This window comes from Crinia signifera, chromosome 5, assembly GCF_055691185.1.
Source record: "Crinia signifera chromosome 5, ASM5569118v1, whole genome shotgun sequence".
Classification (NCBI taxonomy): Eukaryota; Metazoa; Chordata; class Amphibia; order Anura; family Myobatrachidae; genus Crinia; species Crinia signifera.
In genome coordinates, this window is record NC_139221.1 from 65,721,049 (window position 1) to 65,735,544 (window position 14,496).

Below are 14,496 nucleotides of genomic sequence, written 5' to 3' on the forward strand. Positions count from 1 at the left end.
GTTATGGGCACAGTTCTGCTCATGTGAAGTATGTGATGGGACAAGAGAAAGTGTGTTTTTGAAAGAGTTGTTGTAACATGTTCCATATGATGCTACTGAAACAAGAATGAGCAAACTGTGCACATGTAGCTGGTGAGAAACTACACATCCCAGTATGCCATTCCATAGTTAAATTACTCCATAATAACCACATTGTCAAGCTATGGTGGAATGTGTAGTTTCACACCAGGTGGAGGTGCCTAATTTGGCCATGGATGATGTCATTTCTGCATAGTGATGTATGTATGTGCATTTAGTGGCCTAATGAATGAGATGAGACACTGAAATGCCTCCTAATTGAGACATGAATGTGTGTGTGGGACACATATGGCAAAAAAACATAAGATCACCCACACTAGGAAATGTCACGTAGCTAGGGGTACCACATAGTCCCTTTAATTCCGGACACATATTAATTACACAGGTTCTGTGGCTGGCTGACTTCAAGACTCCACTTCACCTAATTTTAAACTGCCACAGAACCTGTGTAAGTAACATGTGTCCGGAATTAAAGGGACTAGGTGGTAACCCTACACGTAGCACAGTGGTGCACATATCTCATGGTGATATTTGTATTTTTAAACTTGTAGGTGGACTGACTTCAAAAGTGCACTGAAGAGGAAGATGACTGACCGGTACAACCACAGCATGTCCACCGGGAGAGGTCCTATGCCTGACCATTTGGAGTATACCCCCCTGGAGCTGGACTCCTGTGACGTGATTGATGTGGGGGAGATCAGGGGGATCTCCAATATGGACAGTGAGCTCCCGGCGGAGGTCTTTGATGCTGCTTTTGATGGTAAGTCACAGTAATGCATTGTATTTAGAAAGATATTTTTTATTGCGTATGTGATGGTGACATTGTTTTCAATTCTTATCCTAGCAGAAGCAGAAAGCCAGGATGTACCGGCAGCATCTTCCTCTGCAGAGCCACAGGTGGAGCAAGTGGTCCAGCCTCCACCAAGACGTCGCCCCCAGCCCCAGCCACAGGAGACATGGAATGAGAGCCTGTTGGTGACGCTGGACAGGATCGAGCAGCAAGGGGTGGATGCTGCGATCCGTCAGCAGCAGGTGGCGGATTTTCTGGCGGAGTGGAAGGCCACAAACCAGCTGCAGGTTGAGGCCTTGAACCGCATTAATGAAACTCTGGCGGCTGGCATGCTCAGCCGCCAGAATGAACTTCTTGCGGAGCAGCTGTCCACCGCCAGGTCCCTAAGGGACAATCCCCCATCTGCTGCCCCACCCCAAGCTGCTCCCCAACCTTCCACCTCGGCTGACCCTCCTGTGTCGACTAGGGGAAGACGCCGAAAGCCAGCTGAGCCAAAGGCCCCTGTCCCCAAGGCCCCATCTAAAAGGGGCAAAAAAGGGCCCAAATGAGACCTGGTTCACTTCCTCTGTGGTTGGAGGCCAAAGGTTTAAATTGCACTGGACATCCGCTTCCTGAGTTGCCCATCGATCCATTTGCGTGCCATGGGCATGAAAGTTCGTATTTTGACCTCTACAAATGCAGGATATTTTTTTTTGGTGGTGTGTATCTTGCTTAGTATTCACCCTGGTTGTTGCAGTACGTATTCTGGTGTCCCCATTTCTTTCACCATTGCATTTGCAGGGTAACACATGTTTGGAGATATGCAACCTCTTGTTCTGGCTGTTTTATTATTTGTGTGTCTATTTTATTTGTTTATTTGATTTCTCACATTAAAGTGTCAAGCTGTGATGCTGAACAGCAAATAAATTTATTTTACAAATTAAATCTAAATTGTGGTATGTGTCATTTCTTGTGTGAAACAAATACTAGATTTATGTGTACTTACTGACCAGGGTATTTTTGAACATTTGTTGAAGTGTGGTCGAAGTTTCCCATGTGTAACCCTCTCCATGGCCATTCCCATGTTCCTATCCAACTTTTCCCTGCTAATTAGTTTGTGTCAGCACATGTGCAGAGCAACTTAATAGGTGAGAAAGCAGTTTGTGTGCAGGTGAGGTAGCTCCTACAGTAGTAGGTAAAAGCAGGTCCAGAACAATGCTTTCCTCATGGAGTGGGTGAGGCAGACAAACAAGGGTGAAAAGGTACATTTGTGTAGGAATGCATATGTGTCCTCCCTAAAAAAAGATGTGTGAATGGGCCAAACATGATAAATTAGCTTGTGAACAAACATGCATAACTGTTTAAATATATATGATTTGACAGTGTCATAAGCAGATGTAGGAATCCTTTGTTAGAGAGATGAGAGTGCAATAATGTGATTGGTGGCATCTTACATCCAGAGTGTAGTCAAATCCAAATCATAGCAGATGAGATAGTGGTACAGGTCATTATTTTGGGTACTATACAAAGATTGTGTGGAAAATAGTGGTCATGGGCTTCAAACATTGCTGAAACATCCTTTGTAGGTGTTAGATGTGGTTTATGTTATTGTATCCTAAATACAAAACCTATGTTAGTATTAGAGTGAACACGTTGACACATGTCGACTTGTGTAGATTGAGTGTGCTACTGCATAAAGTCGATGAAAGCACGTAGTGAATGTGTCTGTTTAGCAAATACCTACCTTAGCGTATAAAAAGATTCTTACCTTAAATTAAACAAACCTTTAATTGTGGAGAAGTATAGAAACATAAGCTTCCAATGTGTTTGCGTGCTGTGTGTGTGGCTTGCAGGTAGTGAAATCATGGTTTGGACTTAATAGACTGCAGCATTGCTTATTACGTTCAGGTGTATGTGTTTGAGTAGTAATCAGCGTTAATTAGCCAACTCAGCCGCACGCTGGCATGCGGTATCTGTAGGGGTGGTTTGAGCTGGCGGTTGGCGGCCGCCTGTTTGGTGTCCGAAATGAACGGTGCCTTAGTCGATCGTGCGGTAGTAGCACCGCTCATTTCTGGTGCACACCCCCGTGTACGCCCATATTTACGCCCATTTTCCCTCATTATTTCGGCCGCTCCCATCAACACGCCCCTATGCCGCCCCATTACCCGTACACTCGCGTACAGGTTTTTTCGCACGTTGAGACACCGGCCGTAAGCGTTGTGGAGTGTTCGCGCCGGCGCATTAGCGTATCTGCACATGCGCAGATCATGAAAAACCCCGGGACGTACGCGTACGGCCCGGCCGCTCCAACCAGAATAAGGCCCTAAGTGAGACTTTCATACTCTGGGTACATTCTGTCCTTTTAATACAAAGGACTCTGATATTAAGTTATCCAAATTGAGGTCTCATTACAGAGACTAAGGAGTCTCATATCAGGTCCAATAACCTTTATAATGATGGACTTGTCTTAATAAATACGCTGAAGTGATTGATCAGGACATTAGAGTGCATATTTTTATGTGATTTTTTACTTTGATGGTTTTTATTACTTTTCATATTACTTGTATATGAGTAAAATTACTTGTGCATTTATATAAGTAGCGCTCCCTTCTCGTTGATGTAATATCATTTTAATGCATTTAAGTTGAACAGAATAACTGGTTCTCCCATATCTCAGTGGTTTCAGATAAGCTACAAAAAAAATATTTGAAATATGCAGAACTTTTATTTTTTTTCTAACACATTTTCTGATCATTATGCATTTCATAAAGGCATTGAGTATACATCCTCTTTTGTACAGTATCTGTAATGTTTCTAACCCATTATGTGTTTTACCCAATGTTTTATGATACAATTTGTTATTACAAAGCATTGTACCTCTTAAGCAAAGAGCCACCTATCTTGAGTCGTCTTTGAGCTTTCAGAATTCCCTTCATGCAGTTGATGACCATTGGGACCCTGAAGAGGACACCTATGTTTGGTATAGCGATTGTCCTTGAAAAAAGAAAATTGGTAAAAATATAAAGATTAGGCTGTGATCGTGAATGTTGATAGTACTTGTGTTCGGCTGTTTGTGATTTCCCTGCTGTGTAGTTAAGCCGTAACATTCTATATTTGAATTGTGTGTAATTGTACATGGCACAAACTTAAAAGTCAGACTTTCTACAGTCCAGGTGCAGGAGTATTTTACATGCCTATATCAAAGTATATTCATATGCACAAGTCACTGTGTTATTGGAGCAGCACAGTGCTGTACAACTGTCCAGTACTGTATTTAGCCCAAGAGGGATTTGTCTTTTATTACATGTATTCTTCTATATTCAATAAAACCCAAACTTATTTGTATTTGACATGTGATCTGACTTCCTTGCTCACATCTGCTACCCACTTAACAACTTGTTGGTATATGCCAATAAAACTAAACATATGCCAAATGTCCATTACTGCATCAGAATTTCCATGTACTGTAGCCCTAGATTTTTTATTACACTTCCTGGCAGCATACGAAAAATGCATAGCATATAAATATGGATTTTTTTTCTCCTTCATGGTAAAACATGTTCCTGTTTTTAGACTAACCTTGGACCTTGCTCATATCAGCTACGCACCTACCAACTTGTAGGCATCTGCCATTATAGTCTTGCCTCCCACACTGATCACATTCACCGTGAACTCTCTGGGGGAGTATAGAGTAAAAATAGGCAAATATGACACAGAATAATCCCAATTAAGTAAGAAGGCAATTAGCCTACCTGCATATTTCTGGAATATTTAAATGAATAAATTGTAATCATAGACTGAATAATATTTTCTTTTAAAGAAACATTCGAAAACTTAAAATGTTCATGAAGTACCCACTATCTGATTTACCTAATACAAGCACTTAATTTAATTTACAGCGTGACTCCATAGCTAAAAGCTGGAAAAATATGATTATGTGCTTAAGTGATTGAGTACATATCTGAACTCTTTGTGACAAACATATTCACGCACAGCATCAATTAATATAATCCCCTGGGTCTCCTTATCTATTGCTATGGTACAAATTAGATAAGAAACTCAATTTGCAATATGTTATAGAAGTCCGTTTCCTCTACACATTTTCACAAAGTCTGTTTAATTTTCACACCTCCGGTGTACATGTTCTTTAATTTGTTTATTACCGTATAGTCACATCATTACATTGCCATTATCTCAGTAGTGTAAAAAAAGATGAATTATCAGCTTAATAAAGTGCCAGATCTGGGGCATCGGCCTAGCAGGGGCAAAACTGTGCTTGCTTCCTATGTCAAGCTACCTATAGCTGTAAAAGCTGTATTCCTACTCTAGTACTCCATAAGAGAGAAAGCTGGAAAGTTGATGCCATAAATTGTGTCATCAAGCAGAGAAGTATTAATATACTTTTTAATGTACGTTATAACAAAACATCAAATTAATAGCACTGTTTAAGAAAATCTCTTTAAAAAATAAGATTAATATTGCACTTTTAGTTAGAAGTGTCCAAAAATTAGTGCTATGCGCGACCTATTAGAAAGTGAATTGATCTGATTACGGCAACGTACCGTCACAGTTCACAGGGTAAATATCGGACATGGAAAAGACCCCGGAACACCGGACTGGACAGTAAACTCTGCATTCTGAAGCTTGAAGTGTCCAGTCCAGGGGATGTCCTGTCCAGGGGTGTTTTGTCAGCTGTCACCAGGGAGAAGAGGAGCGAGAGAATAAAGCCTCCCTGTATGATCTGGGCATGTAGCGAAAACCGGAACGGTCCGTACTACATGGGGAGGCTGTAATCTCCACTTCCCCATGTCCCTGGTGAAAGCTATCACAGCCATCCCCCAGAACAAGATACCCCCCTGGATGGGACCCCCCCCCCCGCACCAGATACTACAAACTCCAGAATGCACAGAGTTTGATGTCCAATTCGGCGTCCTTGGGTCTTGTCCGGGTCCAGTTTTTACTTAGTCCCCAGTTCTCACCCGTGAATTGTAGTCGAAGCTGATGTCCTAGGAGGAAGACTGTTAATCCAGATATTTGCATAGGAACGCCGCTGCAGAAGGACCTTGCAGGTTGTAGTGCCCGGGCCAAGAATGTAAAGGCTTTTTTCAGACGGCTCTAGCTGACTGCCATGAGCAGCGTCCACCGACAGTTGACAGACCGTCTGCAATTGGCTGATGAAATCAGCGAGCCGTCAGCCTGGAAGTGCGGTGTCCGTTACCTTTCTTTTGCAATTCATCCGGTGTAGGGCCTCAGGCCAAGGAGGGAGGGTGCTCAAATTAGCAGGTATAAGAAGTGATGCAAAACCCTGTCTCTTAACATATTTCTCTGCTATCAGGGTGCAGTGGTTTTCTAAGCTTCTGTGGAAACCGCTGTACAGCAAAGCACTCAAATTTTTAGTGTAGCCCCCTGACTGTACAGCCTAGCTGCAAAGGCTATGTTTAGGTCCTCTCAATGCTGAATCACCAGCCCAACCCCCCCCCCCCCCCCCTACACGCTACCGGGTGTGCGCGTGGGCAGAAGTGCGGAGATTGCCAAATAGTGTTAGAAGCTGAATAATGCCCATGGACCCCATATGAGTGTACTTCATTCCATCGCATGGCTCCCATCGCTTGCCAAGCTTTACCATTCACGTGGATAGTAAAGTATGAATAAATAAATCGAAATAAAAAACCACCAAGGAACTTCCTCAGGGGTACAATAAAAACAAATTAAAGGTTTTAAATGTATGATTTGGTCAGGATAATCAAGTTCTAAATAGAGGCACTGTCCAGCTGGATGCTTATCGTCTTATAAATTCCGTACTGTAACCCTCCTAACTGAATAGCACTGTATAAAGTGAGCAGAAAAAACTAATTTAAGCGACCATGACCTATTTCTACAAGTTCCACAATGGGACTTTATTGCAAATAATATCAGTAGCAGCACCTCACAGAGAAGCCATGTTCTGCGGCTTTCCTTACCACTGCATGTCATGTATGGCATGTTTGCAATTTTACATTTTCCACCAATAAATTTCCACTCATATCTAGAGATAGTTTTCTTAACCATTCTGAAATGCTATCTAGATTTGAGGTGCTCTTTTGTACACTTTGTTTCCCCTTGACCGCATTTAGTAGATGTTGAAGAAGTACTATGGCTGTTGGCAGTGATAGCACTAATACAGTTTGCCTCTGTTATTCTATAGATTTATAAATTAATGAAATAATAATTTGCATCCATGGATCAGATGACAAAGATGACAGACTTTACTATGAATTTTAAAATAACAGGAACAACCGGTCAACTTCAATAATAAGAACATAATGTATCTCGCAGGCCATGCACCCAGTATGTATTATGTTTATGTAACACAACCCAGCTAATATGATACTGTACATTGAATTACCAATTTTCATTTTTAATAACTGCAGGAATAATTGGTCTTCTTCAGTAATAAGTAAGAATTTTTATAAGAATTTATAAGAATGTATTCTAGTAGACAGATGCTATAGGCAGTACTTATCAGCCAGGTACCCAGCAGTAACACAATCCAGCTAATAATATCACTGTAAAGTAGTACAGTGGTTCCCAAACTGTGTGACGTGGCTCCCTGGGGTGACTCGGGACACTTGTAGGGGTGCATAAAATATGTGTGCAATCAGAAGCAATTCCTGCCCTTTGCCATATAACTGAACCTAAGGATCTCATATAAACACAATTCACTTAATTTTATATTTTTTTCTACATTTTTTGACCTATAGGTGCTGTGAAAAAACTCTTGTACTCGTGCCGTGATTCAAAAAAGATTGGGAACCCCTGCAGTAGTATATAGAAAAAATATAAAATACTGTAAGTGGAATTTTTTGGGAAATAATGTTTTATCTCGTTTTATGAATTGAGTGTGGTGGGAACTTCTGAGCTGGGTCTCAGAAACTCTAAAAAAAATCAGAAAATCTCTCATTTCTATTTGATGTATTCAAGCCTTACTGAGAAACTTTGGGTGAAATGTGATAGGATGAAAGATTCAGAAATCAAACTGATTTTGCCGTGTAAATGATTGCCGCTTTAAAAAACCTGGAGATTTCTTACCAAATCTCTCACTTTCTAAATCTCTCGCCCGATTAAATCTCACCCTTTATATCAGGTGCAAACACCGCATACAGTAGGAGCAGGATTTTAAGTTGCCCTTGTTTTATTATTTTATTACATTTATATATATATATATATATATATATATATATATATATACACTGCATATTATATTAGCATATAATTATTTGCATCCTATTACCCACAATAGTTTAATTTAATAGTACAAAAAGAGCAGCTCTATCTGCAGAAACAGGTTGATTTTTAAATAGTCTTCAAAATAAAAAAATATTTCACTTAGTTAAATTTTTAATTGGCAACAGAATCTGCTCAGTGTGATAGAAGCCAGGTTAATTCTGGTTCATTTCAGAGTTTAGTAATATGATTACTATAGTTTAGCTACATGGTATCATTTTAGCAAACCAGGATCATTTATCGAAAGGAAAGTCTGGTATTTTGCATAGTCATAAGCTAATTATACTGCCTCTAGCCAGTTTTTCCAATATACATTTGACTTCATTATAGTCTCATACATATAATAAAATGAGGCTTAATTTTATGCCCTTTTTTTGGTTGTAATTACTACTTATGTGCCACTGGATAGCCCCCCAAACCTGTAAGTTATTTCTAGCATTTTAGCATTTTAATATAATCATAGTATTACAATAAAAATGGCACTGGGAAAAATGTGTATCTATATTGGTATATACTTTAAACAAATGCAGAATTTTTCTTGGTACTTGTGTATTTTGGCGGCGCCCCCGATGTCCGTCGTACGACGAACAGATCGCATCGCATCGCATGCCATGCACCCGATGGCATGCGATGCGATGCGACGCGATTTTGACCCCCTATACGACCAAAAATCGTATAAGCACCCTAAAGGGTGCTTTTGAGCACCCAAATGGGTGCTTACAATGTTAAATGCACCCCCACGCCACCCCCCACTATAAACGTGAACCCGAAGCGTGGCGAGCGCAGCGAGCCCGCGAGGGGCGGCGGTACGCGTCCTACGACCTTTTCATACCCCCACTATCCACGTCGGCGTGGAGTTGAGAATAGAATAGTGTGGCGAGCGCAGCGAGCCACCGAGCCCGAAGCGTGGCGAGCGGACGCGGATACCTTCACAGTTATACGCGTCCCCTCGCAGGCTTCACAGGTGTCCGTGGCGACGCGGACACCTGTGAAGCCCGCGAGGGGACGCGTTTACCTGCCACGCTTCGGGCTCGGTGGCTCGCTGCGCTCGCCACACTATTCTATTCTCAACTCCACGCCGACGTGGATAGTGGGGGTATGAAAAGGTCGTAGGACGCGTACCGCCGCCCCTCGCGGGCTCGCTGCGCTCGCCACGCTTCGGGTTCACGTTTATAGTGGGGGGTGGCGTGGGGGTGCATTTAACATTGTAAGCACCCATGTGGGTGCTTAACATAGTATAAGCACCCATTAGGGTGCTTATACAATGTTTAATCGCATCGCATCGTATGGCATCGTATGCCATGTACAATGGCATACAATTTCAAAATTGTATGCCATCGTGCTCTATCGTACGATATCGCGTCGCATCGCATACCATCGTATGTGTTATGGTATGCGATGCGATGGGCGCCGCCAAAATACACAAGTACCTTTTTCTTTGTTTTTTTTAGTGCGCCATATTTGAGGGTAGCTATGCTGCAATTAGTACAGGTTGAGTATCCCTTATCCGAAATGCTCGGGACCACGAGCATTCCGGATAAGGGATGTTTACGGTTTTTGGAATATTTATTTTTACATACTTTCCTGTCCCCTGGTGGGTCCCTGATGATCCCTCGGCATCCATGGAGTCCTCCGGCGTCCATGGCAGGCCTTCAGCTTCATCTCCGGCATCTCCAGCGGTCCCAGTAGTGCATTGCACGAGTTCCCAGGCGCGCCGGTGACGTCACCAGCGTGCCTGGGAACTTGCGCAATGCACTCCTGGGACCGCTGGACATGCTGGAGATGAAGCTGAAGGCCTGCCATGGACGCCGGGGAATAGGTAAGTATAAAAAAGGGTCGGGGGGGGGGGGGGGAATAAAGAAAAAAAATTCTAACTATTCCAAAAAAACTTTTTGGAATAATTCGGATAACGGATATCCGGATACGGGATACTCAACCTGTATAACAACTAGTATTGTCAACAAAACAGCATTTAGCAGCCAGTCCAGTGTATGCAGTTGTAATGCTCCGAACACATCATGCGAATCAGGGTCACTATATAGTCCAAATTGAATCAAAAGTATCTCTGAATGGTACCGTGTTAGCAGCATTCCATGCAGATTTGATCACCACGCGCGGCCTCTTAGCAATGGTATCGAAAGCAGAAATACAGCCTATTTCTGCTTTGTTCGGGTTGGGATCATTTGGTCTACATGTCAACCTAATGGAGTCGACCTAATGACTGTCGACCATCATGCTGTAGACCAAATTACGGCATCCCCTTTGTTCTGCTAGATCGTAAGCAGTGTCATGCTGTTCAATGCAACATAAGAGCTGTGCTTTACGATGCACCCCAATCACTGGACTGCGTGTCTGCGACATTGGAGTCTCTCTGCACATGAGCAGAATGACAGTGGTGGAGTTGGGGCATGCTGGGAGGGATCCATGATGGATCCTTAACCCAGTGAGTGCTGCAGAGTGAAGCCCATAGGCTTCTATAGGGTAATGGCTGTTTTTGCTTTCGTTACGCACCGAAACCCCGTCGGGAAATGCTGTAAACCCGAAAACTAGGTTTTTAATGTATTTTCCTTTAGGGCATCCTGCATGGGGGCACATGTAATAGGATGCAATTTCTTTAAAATGTAAGTTTTTTTGGTCAAAAGAAGGCAAAAATTGCACGTTTCCGGAAAAAATTGCACATGAAGTAGGGTGTAATTTGCGGTAAAAAATGCACAATTTCCTGCGACCGAAAAATAGCACATCAAAAATTGCATCCAGATGTTTGCCTATTAAAAAGTATAGAAATCGCAAATTTAGTTGGTTACATGACTAAAACAATTGCCCATAAATAGACCTGGATATGGCTGGTGAGTTTGTTAGAACCATGCACAAGTCAGTGAGATCCATGCCTGCTTCTGTTTAGAAAAAAGCTGAAATAGTCAAAAGTTAAAATATAAAAATGGCATTGCGTCCCTCCCCCACCTGCTTAACTAACCCCTGGCACTTTGGGCCAGTCCTGGTTCGAGAAATACGGGGGGAAAATGTCTGAGTGTAGCGACAGAGCCCATTCTGACAGAAGAACGGGCATAACTGCGAAGGATATAGCACGGATAATAACTTGCACTAATGTTGTATGTATAAATCCTTTGTGAAAGGCCATTCTAAACTCACCCTACCCAGCATGACCTCTGCTGTGTGGAAAGGTGACAGAGGAAGTGTTTATGAGAGTATATGGTCTTGTTCTTCCTTTCAGTTCATAAAAACAGTATAATTGTACATGTTATCTGAGATATATATGTATTGCAAAGGGTAAATGTCTTTACATGGGCGGTGTAATGGTTAGCGTTACTGTCTCACAGAGCTGATGTCATGGATTTGATTCCCACCATACAGGCGGGGCCGGGCTCTTCCTTGCTGGCGAATCGCCAGAACGTCACCGCTGGTGATCCGCCAGCAGCCCAGCTCGCCATCTGACTGAGACGCGCATGCGTCTCACGCGCGCGTCTCAATCTCCGCCGGCGGGGCGACGGGAACCCTGTCTGTCTCCGCTTCAGAGAGACGGACAGGGTTAGGGGGGGTGCGGGCAGGCGGCGGGCACCCCGGGTGACCGCAGACAAGACGGCGGCGACCTGGGGGAAGCGCTGGAAGCGGGACGCGCGCGCCCCCTTCTCGCTATACAGCAGGCGGCTGGCGGGGGATGGCGGCTGGCGTTGCCATCGCCATCCCCTGCAAAGATGTGCCATGCCCCATCTGTACTTTACTTTTCTCCCACAATCCAAAAATATACTGGTAGGTTAATTGGCTTCCAACAAAATTAAACCTTGAATGTCTGTGTGCATGTGGTAGGGAATATAGATTGTAAGCTCCACTGGGGCAGGGACTGAATGTGAATGTTCAAATACAGTATTCTCTGTAAAGCAAAGCAGAATATGTGTGTGCTATATAAGAAACTGTTGTTAATAATAATAATAATAATAATTTACATGACAATGGGGGGAGTATTGGACTTTTTCAAAGCTGGGAATCCCCCAGAGAAACGCGTCAGCCACGGACACCCCACCACCATTCCTCCAATGTGTGGATTATAAATTTGGATTCCTGAATCAGGACTTTGTCATTCACCACCAGCAACAGCCATTAATATATACAGGTTCCTCTAAGCACAGCTTTTTTTCTTTCATCTTGCATATGTTTTTATTGGGGATTGACAACCCCCTTACTTATTCCCCTTTTACACCAAAACGCAGGGTCGCACCCGGCTTTTTTAGACCCAGGTTCAAGCCGGGTGTGACCCGGCGTTTAGTGCAATTTACACCAGGCGGACAGCCCGGCCCGCACCCGCCCCCCCCCTCCCGGTGCTTGGAGATGATAGGATGATGTCATCTCCAAGCGCCAATCACCGCCGCCGCCGCCGGACCGGAACGCTGCTGGGGGCAGCCCAGCACTAAGGTAAGCTGCTGGGCTGCCCCCAGTCCCCGCGCGCACCCCCCCTCCCCGCCGTCGCACAGGAGGTGAATGGATGCCGCACACAGGCATCCATTCACTTCCCTCCCCCGCCGCCGCTGCTGTCTGCAGGGTATAGCAGACTGCAGCGCTGGCTGTCAGTGTCAGGCTGACAACCCGTCCAAACTGCGGACGCTGCGGTCCGCAGGTTGGACGTTCCCCATTCATGTAAATGGGAGCCGGGTCATCCGACCCGGCGTTCCCATTTACACCGCCCTCTACCCAGGTCCTAGCCGTGTCAGGACCTGGGTAGAAGTCCCGTGTAAAGGGACACAGCGTTAGGGATTTACACCGCCGAAGATCCGGGTCTGACCCGCCGCTGACCCGGAGGGGTATTAGCTGCTGCATTTAAGAGTAAGGAGCCCAAGGGTAGCGCCTGTATAACTGTCCCAGAGACAGTACACTTACATGTTTCCTGTCATCTAGCTATAAAAGTGTCCCGCATTTGGTTATAAATCTGATCTTATAGCGTCAAACAGATTAGGATAGGTAATTAAATAACCCCAGCTCATGTGACCAGGAGACCCTGTGTTGCCGTAATCCAAACAATTACAGTAATTCTGATCTGAAGAGGGTTAAAGAATCCAGAGGGAGCGGGCTAAGAGGAGGAGCAGTCTGGGCTTTTAAATACTGTATGAGGAACAGAGTGCAAACTGTTTATTATTGTGAAGTGTGAAAAGAAGTGCCTTGAACTCTGATGACACTGGAAATTCTGAAGAGGCTCCACTTCCCTATGACTCCATGCAATTGGATCTGTGAGTTGTATTTCCATCATTTCTTTGTTTGGAAATTGTATTTACATGTGTGACTTTTTAAAACTATTATATTCTTGCAGCTTTCTTTATTCTGTACCCATGAAGTGTTTGTTTTAGATAAAAAAATCTTAATCTTAGCTCTGGTAGTCTGTGTTTTCCAACCTAAGCCTCGAGTGGATTGTTACAGTTTTCTTTTTGAAAAATATTTGGTATACAGGTGAGAGCAAGAGCTTGGATTTTTGGTATTCTGGCTGGTGGCAGTAACCACGTTGATTTACCGCACATGCTGAAGTAATCGGTAAGGCGACACAGGCAGTGATTCTCAGATTGCCGCACCTGGAATCATGATACTGAGGTTCCCTGTATTTCCAAAACCAGAACCAGGCTCTTGGACTGGTACTGGTTCCAAAAATATGGGGGGGGGGAGAGGTAGGGGTCACCCGTATTTTTTAAACCAGCACCAGGCTCCAACAGTCATTAGCATAATGCAACAGCCAATGGACACATTTTATGTAAGGTGCCTCGACAATCACATTAACCCCAATAAAGGGGTCCAGGCCACCCACGTCGAGGGCTGTGACCAGGACCTTACAGAAAAAGTAACAGATGGGGACCTGACATGAAAAGTGACCCCCTGGCTGTGGCACTACCCTATGACTGTTGCAGCCCATTGCTGGTTTCAAATATATAGGGGACCCCTACTTCTTGTGTCCCCCATATTTTTGGAACCAGGACCAGTCCAAGAGCCCAGTTCTGGTTTTGTAAATACGGGGGAACCTCAGTAATTTTATCCCTTATATTTCTGGAACTTTGACCAAAAAAATTGCACATTCCCTTTGATTTAAAATCACCAAAAATACCAAACAATTTCTGGTTGTGATAAAAAAACGCACCCTATTACCCATGGTCTGACTGAAGATCGGAGATACAGTCCTACTTCACACCATTCTGTTTGTGAAGGGGGATTTGCTTGCCTCCAATATCTGCATACTATATTCTGTAATGGTAGCGCCACTCAAATAAAATTTTGGCTATGAATGTAGAAAGTATGGCACCCGGGGAGTGAAATGATGCCTCTACATAGCCCTGAGCTTTCTCCTTTTTTTGTTTTGCTTGTTTCATTTGTTACCACTGTTCCCTTTAAACTGT

At 43.7% G+C, this 14,496-nt stretch overlaps 1 protein-coding gene across 2 annotated transcripts in view; it reads right to left on the reverse strand.

Moving 5' to 3' along the window:
- CNGB3 (cyclic nucleotide gated channel subunit beta 3) overlaps positions 1-14,496 on the reverse strand; it is a 177,135-nt gene that overhangs the window by 133,981 nt on the left and 28,658 nt on the right. For both annotated transcript variants that reach the window (XM_083187382.1, XM_083187381.1), the window contains exon 4: positions 3,725-3,841. In XM_083187382.1, the coding sequence (XP_083043508.1) occupies positions 3,725-3,841 (117 nt within the window). The remainder of the gene's footprint in view (positions 1-3,724; positions 3,842-14,496) is intronic.